At 51.9% G+C, this 13,852-nt stretch overlaps 2 protein-coding genes across 8 annotated transcripts; one reads left to right on the forward strand and one right to left on the reverse strand.

The window, feature by feature from the left end:
* The first annotated feature begins 454 nt into the window (after positions 1-454).
* PIAS3 (protein inhibitor of activated STAT 3) lies at positions 455-11,137 on the forward strand. Of its 6 annotated transcripts, none has more exons than XM_037826165.1 (15): positions 455-497; positions 3,979-4,055; positions 4,396-4,813; positions 4,977-5,061; positions 5,285-5,335; positions 5,578-5,668; positions 6,300-6,434; positions 6,635-6,740; positions 7,326-7,399; positions 7,535-7,695; positions 8,530-8,663; positions 8,744-8,912; positions 9,032-9,165; positions 9,356-9,393; positions 9,944-11,137. In XM_037826165.1, the coding sequence occupies exons 1-15, from the start codon at positions 470-472 to the stop codon at positions 10,208-10,210; spliced, it is 1,968 nt and encodes a 655-aa protein (XP_037682093.1). In that variant the 5' UTR covers positions 455-469; the 3' UTR covers positions 10,211-11,137. The 6 variants fall into 6 exon arrangements, with proteins under 6 accessions (XP_037682093.1, XP_037682097.1, XP_037682096.1 ...); XM_037826169.1 differs by lacking the exon at positions 455-497 and adding an exon at positions 1,562-1,721; XM_037826166.1 differs by lacking the exon at positions 455-497 and adding an exon at positions 2,366-2,442 and having other exon boundaries at positions 7,592-7,695.
* NUDT17 (nudix hydrolase 17) lies at positions 8,743-13,852 on the reverse strand. Of its 2 annotated transcripts, none has more exons than XM_037826170.1 (8): positions 13,633-13,852; positions 13,223-13,406; positions 12,957-12,982; positions 12,726-12,818; positions 12,276-12,374; positions 11,913-12,049; positions 11,378-11,530; positions 8,743-8,899 (listed from the first exon to the last, which is right to left on the reverse strand). In XM_037826170.1, exons 1-8 carry the CDS (start codon positions 13,822-13,824, stop codon positions 8,878-8,880), a joined length of 906 nt encoding a protein of 301 aa, XP_037682098.1. In that variant the 5' UTR covers positions 13,825-13,852; the 3' UTR covers positions 8,743-8,877. The 2 variants fall into 2 exon arrangements, with proteins under 2 accessions (XP_037682098.1, XP_037682099.1); XM_037826171.1 differs by lacking the exon at positions 8,743-8,899 and adding an exon at positions 10,738-11,279.

Below are 13,852 nucleotides of genomic sequence, written 5' to 3' on the forward strand. Positions count from 1 at the left end.
AACATTAATTTGCCCAACAGATATTTAAAGAGTCTACCATGTGCTGGGTAGTGGGGATACAGCGTGAACAGCACAGGAAAGGTATCTGCCCCATGGAGCTTGCATGCAGGATCAGATTCAGGTGCACTGGTTCCCAGTTGTCTGTTAACCTGCAGGGATGCTAGAACTTACAATCTCAAATTAACCTTTAAAGGAGAGATCCTTCCATCATGAAATCACTGGAAATCAAGGTGAGGTTGACTTTCTAGCCTTCTTTTAAATTTTACAGCTTTATTGAGGTATAATTGACAATAAACTGTACATATTTAAAGTGTACAATCTGATGTTTCTGACATATGTGTTTACCTAGGAAACCATCACCACAGTCAAGATAATGAACATATCCATCACTCCCTCCTCCCCCATCACAACCACTGAAAATTCTAGAAAATACTGACCTGTAGATCTAGAGGACTGGACTGAACAAAAAATGGGCTCAGGACCTGATGAAGACTCAGGTGATGCAGAAGACAGTTGGGATTTAGAACCAAATACTTGGGCCTGTATTTAGCTTGAGGAGCCCACAAGGGCAGGTAGCAAAACAGCAAGAAAAGAACCTGAGTGTCAGGAGAGGGTGGACATCTTCCCCAAGGACACAAGCCACAGAGTGTGGTCCAGTTCAACAGGTCCCTGGAGATATTATAGGCTGGCACCTTCAGTCTTATAGTTTGGGTGGGGACTCATGAGAAGGATTATACCAAAGGCTTAAGCAAAATGAGGGGTTGTTCATATTCTTAGAGCACTTCTTTTTTGTTTGCTGATTATTGGTTTAACGTGTCTTGTCTCTACTGCTAAATCGTCAGCTCTTGGAAGGCTTTTGTGTCCTCAGCACCTAACAATCCCTGAACAGTACTCAAATATTTATTGAGCAAATGACAATATCACTTAGGTCCCAGTCAACTATAAAATGTTATGAGTTTTTCCTATCTAGTACCTAGTATGGCTACACTGCCCTAAAGTAAAACAGATTTACTCCGGGGCCTTCACATGAGTGATCAGCTTGGTTGAGGATGGGGCCTCTGGAAGGTCCAAGGCCTTAGAGGAAGGAAAGTAGATAGTTCAGAGAGAGTCAGAAAGATCCTTTTTGTGGTCAAGAAAACATCCCTTCTGCTCACCTTCAGCTACACTGAGGTGTAGGGTCTCTGGTGACCATGCGTATATTTTGGTAGGAAGGTGGGGAACCACACTTAGTAGAGTTAGGGCCAGGCACGCTTTGGATTCTGGCAGAGAGGGAAAGTATCCTTTCAAGCAGAAACCTTTTTATGAGGCCAGATACTTGGTCCACACTGTTTTATTTGCAGGGTGCCACCACCCCAAGCCCGTACAACAGGGCGAGGGGTCAAAGAGGTTGCGAGAAAGATGAGATCCAAGAATCTCCTCTCTCCCGGTCTACTCACACCAGGAGTTAAACGCTCCAGCGCCAAGCTTCGAACCCCGCCCCTCCCGTCTCAGGCTCCGCCCCTCCCCCGTCTCCGCGGGCCGGGCGGCCTTACCCTGGAGGGGGCGGCCCCAGCCCCAGCGCCCGGCAGGGCGGAGCTGCTAGCGGCGGCCGCAGCGCCTAGCTCCCTCACTGAGCTCCAGCCGTGCGGACGGCGGGAGCAGCGCCGAGCCCCCTCCCCCCTCACCTTCCCAGCCCACCCTCTGAGCCTCCCGGGCCCCCTCCCCGCTCCCGGAGACTGCTGGTAAGTCCCACTCTCGGCACCAACTTTTTTTGCTGCGGAGTTTCTGAGTCCTTCGGCCGTACCACTAGCTACATGGTAGTTGGGGCGCGGGGGAGAGGAAGGAGGGAATGGAAGATTGAGAACGGTCGTCTTGAACTGAACTGTTCACGATTCCATAGCTTCCCTAAAATGGATCGGAGCTCACCCATTTCCCGAGTAGGGAGAACTTTCGATTTTAGCCGGTGAAATTTGGAGAGAGGAAGGTATTCGCTCCAACTTTGCTACTCCCTCTCCCCCCATTTTCCTGAGATTTAGCAGTTCCCAATACTTTCTCTCCCAATTTCAAGGATCTGTGGCTCCCGAAAAGCTCATTCCCTCCCAACTCTGGCGTGGCAAATCCCCCCTCCCCCAGGCATTCGGGTCCGCCTCTTCCCCATTACCCTCCGGGACCCCGCGATCTTTCGGGCCGTACACTCCCTCCGGATCTACCCGTTTTGCACACCCGCCAAAGACGTGCGGGGGCTGGGCCCGCCAGTGGAGGGAGGGGCCGAGGCTGGGGCTTGTCCGGAGGCAGGCGGGCGGGGCCGGGAAGGGGAGGTGTAGGGGGCCGGACGGGGCGGAGCAGGCGGCATTTGCGGCCGGCGCTGGGGTGGAGAGTTGTGCGCCGGTCCCTGGGCCTGAGCTCGGGCTCGGGCTCGGGCGCCTGCGATGTCTCAAGATGGCGGAGCTGGGCGAATTAAAGGTACCGGCCCCTCCCCCATCCCCATCTGGACCGAGCCCGGCTGTAGGCTGAGTCGGGGAAGCGACAGAGACTGGGTGCTGAGGCTCGGGTGGGGGTAGGAGACGTGGCGGGGACTGGAGGTAGGGCTGCTGGGGATGGGAGAGAAGGGGCGGTGGGCGAGGTAGGCGCTGCGTCGGCGCTCCGGGGGCGGGGCCGTGGGGCAGATGTAGGGGTGGGGCCGAGGGGAATTGCAGCTGTTGGGGACCGAGGCGCAGGGGGCGGGGACGCGGGGTAGAAGTCGGATTTGGTAGTAGGGAAAGATGTAAGGGTAGAGCTAGGGGAAAAAGCTGCTGTAAAGGCATAGGGGGCGAGTCGAGCGAGGCTAAGAGATGCGACAGTAGGGGGCAGATGTAGAGATGGGCCTGGAGCGGGGGATAGATATAAGGGAGGGTCCTCAGGGATATGCAGCAGAGAGGATAGAGGCTTTGGGGCTGCTATTGGGATCCGAGCCTTGGGAAATAACCCAAGTAGGCGGTTGAGATTAGGCGGCGGGGCTGTGCAGGCAGATACTTCGAGGGGTGGGGCAGGAGCATCCCAGAGACTGAGAAGGTCCTGCCTTTGGGCAGAGGCAGGAGTGTGAAACTAAGGGGTGGAAAGGAGGGGAAGTTATAGGCACAGCTAATGGAAAGATAAAGACAGGAAAGAGGAGATGCGGCTGGGGAGAAAGGAGAGGAGCAAGTTTTTCATCACATTCCTCAAAACGGGCACAAACCATAAGGCTACCCCTCCTAGGAGGGGCAGAATTGTGGAGACGTCTCCTAGAGATTTAGAGAAGGGAGTCCTTTAAGGAGAGGGCTCTGTGTGCCCTTTCACCACCACACAGAGTCTGAGGAGGACATCTCATAGAACCATAAACTGTTGGGTTCATCTCCCTGCCTCCAGACTTTGTTCTTTATTTTTATTTTATTTTATTTTTTTATTTTTCATTTTTCTCCAGACTTTGTTTTACCCCCTTGGAATGATTTCCTGGGAAGTCCTGGGCAGGCCTGAGGTCTAACCACTAGGCCCCTGGGTGCTTGTGATTTTGTACTCTAGCTCAGGGGTCATGCACCCTCTTCTCCTTGTCCCAGGGCCTCTGTCTAAAGCTTTGCCCACCCTATGGGTGGAGAACAGGGAGAGAATCTCTTAATTTTCCTGTGTAGGGGAGAAGCAGGATATTAGTACCTGGCAGATGGAGTAAACAGCTAAATAGGCAGCATACCTGGATTCAGTGGTTCACTGTTACCCTCTCCCCAAGTTTTCATCCTGTTTCTCAGTGAAAATGACACTGAGATAGGATTTAGGGGAGTTAGGAGCATTCAACCTTGACCTGGAAACCCCGACTACAAAAGCTTCAGTGACTTGGGACAGGTTGCTGAGGTGGACTGAAGTGGTTGGGAGGAGTGGGTGGTAGGGCACAATCCTCTGGCCACCTGGCTCCTTTCTTCCCTGCTGGGCTATCTGGCCTGAATCTTCTCTTCTCTCCCTCCTTTTCCTTGTCTCTTATCCTCTTCCCAGGAGGCTGGGATGGATCTGAGAGTCTGAGAAAGATCAGGAAAGAAGACAAGCAGCTTAAAAGAGAGTCCAGACTAAAGGCAAGGATGGAGACAGGGAGCTGTAGTGGACTCAGATGTTGGGTCTAAGGATGGCTTGCTATCTGCCATCTCCTGTTCCCTCTCTGGTCAGTTTCTAGGCATGGGGTGATAGGGCTACTCAAATTGGGGAGAGGTAGTGAGGTTGATCTGAGGGTTGCTAAAGTGGGACTGAGCTATCCCTTTGGCCAGGTTGGCTGCTTGCCAGTAGTCCACTAGTTGCAAAGCATCTCTGATCAGCTAGAGGGAAAGAGGCACTGCCCACCTGGCAGCTCAGTCCCAGTGTCTTTGGTGGGACAGGCCCATGCAAGTTAGGATTCTTAAGTTTTTCTGTTCTCCGCAGCACATGGTGATGAGTTTCCGGGTGTCTGAGCTCCAGGTGCTCCTTGGTTTTGCTGGCCGGAACAAGAGTGGACGAAAGCACGAGCTCCTGGCCAAGGCCCTGCACCTTCTCAAGTCCAGCTGTGCCCCCAGCGTCCAAATGAAGATCAAAGAGCTCTACCGCCGACGCTTTCCCCGGAAGACTCTGGGGCCCTCTGATCTCTCCCTGCTCTCTCTGCCCCCTGGTACCCCTCCTGTAGGCTCCCCAGGTCCCCTATCCCCTATTCCCCCTGCCCTCTTGGCCCCTGGCACCCTGTTGGGCCCCAAGCGTGAGGTGGACATGCACCCGCCTCTGCCCCAGCCTGTGCACCCTGATGTCACCATGAAACCACTGCCCTTCTATGAAGTCTACGGGGAACTCATCCGGCCCACCACCCTTGGTATGGCTCCCTGTGCTCCCTCAGCCTTTCTGAACTCCATCCCTGCCTCTTCCCCAATCCTTTCTTAGGCTTTAGCCCTGTGGGATCAGCAATCTGGGATGGGGGCAAGTTCTGTGGCTGCCTGTGCACGGGCTTGGGAATAACTGCCCCTTTGTATCCTCAGCATCCACCTCCAGCCAGCGGTTTGAGGAAGCACATTTTACCTTTGCCCTCACACCCCAGCAAGTGCAGCAGATTCTCACATCCAGGTACATCTCCATCTTCCTCCTGCCTCATCTCTGGGCAGTTACCCCTTGACTCTGCTTTCTGACTTTCTTCTCTTCTCCCCTTCTTTCTTCCCTATCCTGCTTTGTCTCTCATTCTCTTGTATGTCTCTTCTCTGAACCCCGGACATCTAACTCTCTGTCTCCCCATCCATTCATTCCTGCCCTCTGGGGGCCACATACTGACATCTCTCCCTCTCTGTTACAGAGAGGTTTTGCCAGGAGCCAAATGTGATTATACCATACAGGTGCAGCTAAGGTGAGTTGGTCCTCCCTCCCTGCCCTGCTTGGCCCTCACAAGGGTCGAAGTGAAATAGGGGAATGAGATATACTCCTAGGAGATATCCCTGCTCTGCCATTGCCCTCCCCAGCCCTGGGACCTATTAGATGCTAAGGGCTACAGATATACATGACTGATTTTCTGGGGTTCCCTGGTTCTCTCCCAGATTCAATTCCAGATAACTGCTTCCCACCCTTTCATCCTTTCCCATCTCTCACCAGGTTCTGTCTCTGTGAGACCAGCTGCCCCCAAGAGGACTATTTCCCTCCCAACCTCTTTGTCAAGGTCAATGGGAAACTGTGCCCCCTGCCGGTAAATGTTCTTCCCTTCTTCTGGCAGTAATCCCTTTCCTCCTTCAGTTCAGTTCAGCAGATGTTAACTATAAACCTATTATGTGTCAAGCTCTGTGTTAGGTGTTGGGAGTACAAAGAAGAACAGTCATGGTCCTGTTCTCATGGAATCTGAGACAGAGGCAGACCTGTAAAGAGACATGCCTATGACAGTGCCCGGCACATTATAGGGGCTAGTTTACTGAATGAATCAATGTCATCTAGAGAGTGCTAAGATAAGGCTGAACAAGAGTTCTGTCAGAACTCAGAGGAGGGACATTTATTATCCAAAGGTTCAGAGAAGACTTCTTAGAAGTGATGACCCCAGAGCTGAGAGTGGGAGGAAGTGAAGCATCTTTAGGGACTCAGAGAGTGGGTTCCTGCTTCCTTGGTCAATAAATAAGTCTTCCTTTCTCCCTATGAGTGAACTCCTCACACAGCCCTAAACAGGGCTCCAGGTTTGTGAGTCCTTGAAGGGCCCCCATCCTTTTGGTCAGTAATGAGCTGGCCTTCTCCCCAGGGAATAAATAACCCAAGACAAGATGTCTTTTGTTATTAGAGCAGAGTCCTTTCCCAGAGAAACCACTCCTCTGACCAGTCCCTCCCTTCCCCAGGGTTACCTTCCTCCCACCAAGAATGGGGCTGAGCCCAAGAGGCCCAGCCGCCCCATCAACCTCACACCCCTGGCTCGACTCTCAGCCACTGTTCCCAATACCATCGTGGTCAACTGGTCATCTGAGTTTGGACGGGTGAGTATGGAGAAGCCTGGGAGTGTTAGGGGACAGGGAATAGGGCATGGGGGAAGTCATCCAGTATCCCAGTTTGGGGAAATAAGTTCCTCTTTCTGTGTCTCTCTGCCTTAACCAAACGTCTCTGGTCCTCATGGGGTCAGGGGGTGGTAGTGTGAAAAACAGAGGCTAATTGTCTCTCTCCTGCCATCTCCAAGTAGAACTACTCCTTGTCTGTGTACCTGGTGAGGCAGTTGACTGCAGGGACACTTCTACAAAAGCTCAGAGCAAAGGGCATCCGGAATCCAGACCACTCCCGGGCACTGAGTGAGTAACATGCTTCCCTTCTCTCCTCTGATCTGGATCCAAGTCTTCTTGGCCCTCCAGCCTTCACAGTCAAACCCACACCCCTCTTGGGACAACCTGTTTCCCCTCTCATGTGAACCCAAGCCCTCTCCTTCCCACTTACTAATCTTCATGGTTATGAGGTCAGGTCACTCCCAGGCATTGAGTGACACCCTTGCACTCCCAATCATACAACTGCTTTGCACCTCATAGACTGTAACATCAGCCTTGCTGGTATCTGGGTTCTTAGGACTGAGAAGGGCCTTAATGATCATCTCATCTAACCCTTATGTGATACTTCAATTACCTTTGGATCATTTCTGCCCAAGTGTCAGCTTTGTTTAAACCAGCTATGTTTAAGCACCATCAGGGATGGGGAAATCAAATCTCCTCCTTCCACCCAACTTTTCATGATCCAGGTTCTCCCATGTGACATACCCATTGGTCCCCAAAGACCCTCCACCCTGCTGCCTCTCAGCCAGAGCCATCTACTTCTGGCCTCACCAACTCCTGGGCTTACACTCTAACCTTGCTGACTCCAATGCTCTGACTTTATTCTTGTTTCAGTCAAGGAGAAATTGACTGCTGACCCTGACAGTGAGGTGGCCACTACGAGTCTCCGAGTGTCGCTTATGTGCCCGGTGGGTACAAGGGGAGAAGGGAAGGGGGAGGATGGTTGGGTTAAACTTCTGGACCCTAATGAGCATTCTTAGAGATATTAGAGTGAGGCTTTCTGGGATGTCGGGACTCTGACCAGAGAACTCATATCTTCTCAGCTGGGGAAGATGCGCCTGACTGTTCCCTGTCGTGCCCTCACCTGTGCCCACCTGCAGAGCTTCGATGCTGCCCTCTATCTACAGATGAATGAGAAGAAGCCAACGTGGACATGTCCCGTGTGCGACAAGAAGGCTCCCTATGAATCTCTGATCATTGATGGGTAGGGCTATTCTGCTTCTTCTTACCTAGGAATTCCACTAGGACCCCTTTCATATATATTTATAAACATTCATATGTATTACATATGTACAGCTTACTCTCCTCAAATGAACCCCAACTCTCACCCTATCTATCACTTTTACATGTGTGTGTGTGTATGTGTGTGTGTGTGGTGTGTATACATACATATCAACCTTGAGGACTCACTACATACTAGGCATCGTGCTAAGCACTTTACATGTCTTAGCGCATTAATCCTCATGATAACCCTATGGAATTGGTAGTATCACAGATGAGATAACTGAAGCCTAGAGAGATTGAATATCTTGCTTAAAGTTATATTGTTAGTAAGTGGCAAAGCCAGTGTGTTGAATTGTATTGCCTACAACAATTACCTGGCCTCCCACTGAGCATAGCTATATGGTTCTTTTGAGGGCTGGGTGTGCTGATTTAGCCAGTCGTAATCTCCTTCCAGAGCCTATATTATGGTTCTTGTTCTCAGTGCCCTTTTTGAGATGGTTTATGGAGTTCTGTGTCTCTGCCCCTTCTGTCTTGTTACTAGTATTGTACATAACAGGTACTCAGAAATTTATTTTAACACCTAGCAGTTTTGCAAAGCAAGTTTTTATTTTGTTCTGTTTTTTTCCAAAGCAAATTTGCACAGCTCTTTTACACACTTTATTTGATTCCAGCAACTCAGAGATGTTGGTAGGGTTGATAATATCCCTCTTTTACAGATGAGGAAACTGAGATTCAGGAAGGTATGTGGCATAATGCTGGCTACTGTTCCAGCCATCTCCCAGGTCCATGAACTCCCATCTCTTCCCCTCCCCAGTTTATTTATGGAGATTCTTAATTCCTGCTCGGATTGTGATGAAATCCAGTTCATGGAAGATGGATCCTGGTGCCCAATGAAACCTAAGAAGGAGGCGTCTGAGGTTTGCCCCCCGCCAGGGTATGGGCTGGATGGTGAGTGACCCCCTGTCTCCCAGTTGAGCTAAATCTTGAATGGCCTCTTCTCTGAGACGCAGTCTTCTTACCACTCATAGGCCTCCAGTATAGCCCAGTCCAAGAGGGAAATCCGTCGGAGAATAAGAAGAAGGTTGAAGTTATTGACTTGACAATAGAAAGCTCATCAGATGAGGAGGACCTGCCCCCAACCAAGAAGCACTGTCCTGTCACCTCAGCTGCCATTCCGGCCCTGCCTGGAAGCAAAGGGTATGAGGAAATAAAAGGCTAAGTCTGCAGCAGAAGGGAAAAGGGTGGAGGGTACAGAGATACTTAAGAGGCTGAGCTGTGACTTGCCAGTGGCCCCAGCTCCTTCTCTCCCTTCCCAGAGTCCTGACCTCTGGTCACCAGCCATCGTCGGTGCTACGGAGTCCTGCTATGGGCACGTTGGGTGGAGATTTCCTGTCCAGTCTCCCACTACATGAGTACCCACCTGCCTTCCCCCTGGGTGCCGATATCCAAGGTATGAAACTGATCACAGAGTAGGCCCTGCACTGCCATGCCCTCCCCAGAACCAGACCAGAATTCCTGCTTCTTTTCAGAGCCCCTTGGCTCTCCATAAGAGGTCCACAATCTCAGAAACTTCTTTGTCTCTTTTTTTGTTGAAGGGGTCAGACAGGAGGTTGATTTTGACTTCTCTTTTTTTCTACCAGGTTTAGATTTATTTTCTTTCCTTCAGACTGAGAGTCAGGTAAGTGGCCCTTCTCCTCTTATAGAAATCTCAGCTCCCTGAAGCTTCCTTTCTAAGCATTGATGGGCCCCCTCCCTGTTTTATCTCCCCTGGAAAATAAGTCCACTTTTCTGTGAGGGAAGGGCGATGTACAGGCAGCTCCTTTTCCTCCTAGGCCCCGGTTTTACTTCCTCAGATTCCCACACATGCCTTCCTGGCTCTGGTGTTACTTTTCTGCCCCCAAGTGTTTAGTGTAGTTCTGCCCCTCCCTGTTCACCCCCCACCCCTAAGTGCACTTGAACACCAGGCCTTCCCCCACCGGACATTCCACACATTTCAGACACCCACAAGGCCAAGAACCTAGCAAGCTGGAGGGGCTGTCTTAGGTCAAGAAAAACAAGGGGTGGGGATGTAGGGTAAAGAGCCAGAGAGAGAGACTCTGTTACTTCTGAGAGAATACCTTGGGATCCATAGGGATTGATTTACCCCATATGATATTTTTGAGATGAGTCACTGGGAGGCGGGTAAAGTCCAGATAAAATCTTAAACTATGCCGTTGGTTTCCTCCCAGCACTATGGTCCCTCCGTCATCACCTCGTTAGATGAACAGGATGCCCTTGGCCACTTCTTCCAGTACCGGGGGACCCCTTCCCACTTCCTGAACCCACTGGCTCCCACGTTGGGGAGCTCCCACCGCAGCTCCCCTCCAGCACCCCTTCCTGGCCGTGTCAGCAGCATTGTTGCCCCTGGGGGGGCCTTGAGGGAGGGGCATGGAGGACCCCTGCCCTCAGGTCCCTCCTTGACTGGCTGTCGGTCAGACATCATTTCCCTGGACTGAGTCCCCTGGATTGTGGAACTGTTATTGCCCCCCAACACTGAACATCTGTGATGTGGAGTCCAGACCCCTGGCTACTCTGACCCCTCAGGGGGGCTGTAGCCAAAGGCCAGACAGACCGCCTTGAACACTTGCTTTTGGCCTCATCTCTGTCTGACAAGGCCAGCACCCAAAGGGTTAATGTTTAACCTCTTTTTAAGGACATTTGGGGAATATTTTTGGAAATGTTCTTTAGATGGAGGCACATTCCTTTGGGTATGTTAACCTAGGCTGTGGGAGGCAAATGGTATGGGATGTGACTTGAGGGAAGGGCTGGATCCTCTCAGCCTTGACTATGTCTACAACCTCATGGGGAGAGAACCCTTCTCTTGTCACCCAGATGCCCCCCCCCCCAAAAAAAAAAAAACCCATGGCTCTGTTCCTTCCCCACATCCATTGTTTCTTCATGTTCATTCCGTTCCCTTTGGTCAAACAGACAGGTGGAGATAGGCAGACACATGGACAGAGAACTCTATTTTGGGTTGCATTTCTTTTGTACATAAACAAGGAAAACCAAAATACTCCAAAGATGACTTCCCCTGACTAACACTTCCCAGTCTGACTGAGGAGGAGATAAGGCCTTAGTCCTGATCCCCAGGGGTTTGGGAGCACGGTCTGGCCTATTGCTTGGGTCTCTCTCTATTTATATATTTAAAGTTCACAGTGTTTCTTATGCTAACCAGCCCAGGGTCTAAGCTTCCAGAGGTCGATGGCCCTGTGGTTAGGCCTGACTCATTCTGCACCTTTCCTGGGAAGTGGGAGGACCCTCATGCCCTCATTCCCAATCTTCTTTTTCAAGCTTTTCCAGAGCCTAGAACCTATGTTGTAATTTACTTTTCATTCCCAAAGTTGTAGGGAAGTTCTTACTCATAATAAAGGTTGTGAATGTTCTGTGAGTGTCATGGAGATGGGCTAGGGAGGGGATTATGCACTTCACTTTCCAGACCCCTGGTTTGGAGATAGGGGGTCTATGCTCAGTTTCTCCTTTGCCTGCCCTGTGTCCACCTGAGCTCCACTTTCACACAGTGAGGGTCTCACATCAAGGATTTCCAAGAGCAGTTCTCCCATGCCCATAAAGTATTAGACTATTCAGCCTACCACTGTGGAGCCCTTGTTATTCCTCACTCTTACCTTCCCCGATGTTGCAGCCAGAGCCTGAGGGCATACTTGGTCCCCGTGCTGACTCTCTCTGTGTCTTCTGGTGTGGTTGGGGTCGTCCGCAACAGTGTGGACATGGGCAAGGCCAGAGGTTGGGCTCCTCCATCCTCCTGCAGTTGCAGGGCGCTGTGTAATGACAGCTCTTGTCTGGGCTATATGCCTTGTGGTTTACAAAGCACTTCCATAACCTTCAGGACATCTAGTCTTCCCAACCATGACAGGAGGGGCGTGGGTGGGTTTTAACCTCAGCTTACAGAAAGGAAACGGGTTTAAGGGGGGAGAGTTGGGATTTGAACTTGGGTCTTCAGTGCTGGCTAGTCGGAGCAGGAACCCTTAGAGTTGGATGGGCAGTGTCTTGATATTGAGTGTTCACCATTATCAGCTGACTAACTCCCTAAACCTCCGCAACACAAAATTCCATCCTGAGCAGGGTGAAATTCAGATGGAAGCCGAATTTTCAGTATGTGTGATTGATATGTTGGAGGTCAGGGAGAAGCTCTTAACTTACAGTACAGAGGGTGTTAGGTCCTGGGGGAGAGGTCTGGCTGTCTCAGTCCCATCCTCTGTGGCAGCCACTGCCGCTGCTACATCTGGTCCCAGCCACACAAGAGCGCTCACTTCACTTGGGTTTGGTCGGATCCGTGCCTTGGGCCAGACATGTCGATCCCTCGGTCACAGCCTCTCCCTAAGAGGCCTGCTTTTGATCACCAGAGACTCACAGGAGGAATGGAGACAGCCATGGGCAGGGCTGGGGAAGAGTCTATTGTATGATCTTCATTATCACTGACCACCCTCCTCTACCAAATTATAGGCAGAACCAGATTGCCTGGGCTCCCCCTGATCTGTTTCCTTCCTCTACTGCGAGCCCTACCTGCAGCTGCTGCTGTGACTCCTGGGAAATCACATGTAGATAGAGAATGATGTGATGGTATTTGGGGAAACCCCAACTCAGCCTAGGTGGGTAGGCGGACTAAGAAGAAAATAGAGAAAAGTGAGAATTTCCTGTTTCTTGAGATATAATTAAAACAACAACAACAACAAAAACCAAAAAACCATAAACAAAAACAAAAACAAAAACAAAACCCTGTTTGGGGTGAAACAAAATCCAGCCAAAAGCAGAGGAACAGGAAGGTAGAGATGGTGCAGGAGGGACCTGGGCAAGAGCTGTGGGTTTGGGGGACCCATCCCAGGCTCCACCATTTCCACTGTGGCCAAGGCAGGTAGCCTACGTTTTATAGACTGCGGTGGGTAGGAGTTGTTGAGGGTTAAACAGAAGTTGTTGGTTAAAGAGGGAGAGACCGCTCCAAGGTCTCTGTCTCACCTCCCATAGTCCCAGAGGGGCCCAAGAGAACTGGTCCTGGGGTAGCTGTAGTCCACTCTCCTCCCAAAGCTCTCGAAGCCCTCCGTCCAGCAGCTGGGAGTCAGAGAGGACAGGTTAGAGTGGCAAACACCTGACTCCTCCAGGCCCTTCTGTTTGCCCCTCCCTCAGCCCACACCAAGGTGGTCCCAGACTTAGGTCTCTTGGCTCAGGGCAGGGTGCAATCTTGGTTACCTCTTCATCAAGTTTCACATGCCCACCTGCAACAACATTGGGGCCAACAGGTGAATGATGGTGGTCTGACCAATGACCTCACTCGCTGTTTGCTCTGTCCCCTCCAGTGGGCACACAAGCAGCTGCAGTCCCTTGTGATTGCAGACCTGCTACATTTCTGCTATAATCCTTCTGGGACCGAGAATAGTGTGTGTGTGTGTGTGGGGGGGGGCGGGTGTGGGTAAATTTCTTCACTGAACTTGGGGCCTTGTCCCTAGGGAGCTCACCTGGGGGTACCCAGAGATTGGGGGAAACGTTGAGAGTGTGTGTCCTCCGGGTCAACAAGACAGTCTGGTCGCAAGACTGCAGAATGACGGCCACACCCAGATCTACACCACGGTTTGTGGGCAACTCCGTCCCCAAGGATCTGGGCTGCTGGTCCAGGGCAGCAAACGGGCAGAAAGGGGGTCGCTGACAGGAGGGAGCCACCTGGGTTAAGGCTTCAGAAGCGGGAAGGGGTTGGGGTCGAGGGGGCAGGGATTAAAAAAATTGGGCGACACCAAGCGGTCGGAGCAGGCCTATCCCTGGCGGACTGGCCGGGACCCCAGGCCTCTCGGACTCGAGCTCCCCACCCCCCGATACCCGGTCCCCGCCTTCTGCCCTTCACTCCCCATCGCTCGTCCCGCCTTCTCCCGACCTGGAGCGGAAGCGTGGCCGAGGCGCCCGGGAATGGCCTGTCCGAGAGGACGAGCCGTCCTCGTCTCAAGTCGCAATGCGTGGGCCACGGCCCGAGCCCTGGTCCGGCGCCTAAGAGGCCACACACGCTCCGCGAGAAGCTCGCCGACTCCCGGCGCCCGGACAGAAGTAGCAGCACCCGTGCCGCGGCCATAACGTGGCTCCTGAGTCGCCGCGGACCG

Source organism: Choloepus didactylus, chromosome 2, assembly GCF_015220235.1.
Source record: "Choloepus didactylus isolate mChoDid1 chromosome 2, mChoDid1.pri, whole genome shotgun sequence".
NCBI classification, from domain to species: domain Eukaryota; kingdom Metazoa; phylum Chordata; class Mammalia; order Pilosa; family Megalonychidae; genus Choloepus; species Choloepus didactylus.

Coding starts and splice junctions, on each gene's coding strand:
- NUDT17 (XM_037826171.1), bottom strand. CDS start 13,824: ATGGCCGCGGCACGGGTGCTGCTACTTCTGTCCGGGCGCCGGGAGTCG. Junction 13,407..13,632: donor CGGCCACGCTTCCGCTCCAG/GTCGGGAGAAGG, acceptor CCCTCCTGTCAG/CGACCCCCTTTCTGCCCGTT. Junction 12,050..12,275: donor AGTCACAGCAGCAGCTGCAG/GTAGGGCTCGCA, acceptor GTCTGGCCCAAG/GCACGGATCCGACCAAACCC.
- PIAS3 (XM_037826164.1), top strand. CDS start 2,409: ATGTCTCAAGATGGCGGAGCTGGGCGAATTAAAG. Junction 5,669..6,299: donor GGAAACTGTGCCCCCTGCCG/GTAAATGTTCTT, acceptor TCCCTTCCCCAG/GGTTACCTTCCTCCCACCAA. Junction 9,166..9,355: donor CCTGGGTGCCGATATCCAAG/GTATGAAACTGA, acceptor TTTTTCTACCAG/GTTTAGATTTATTTTCTTTC.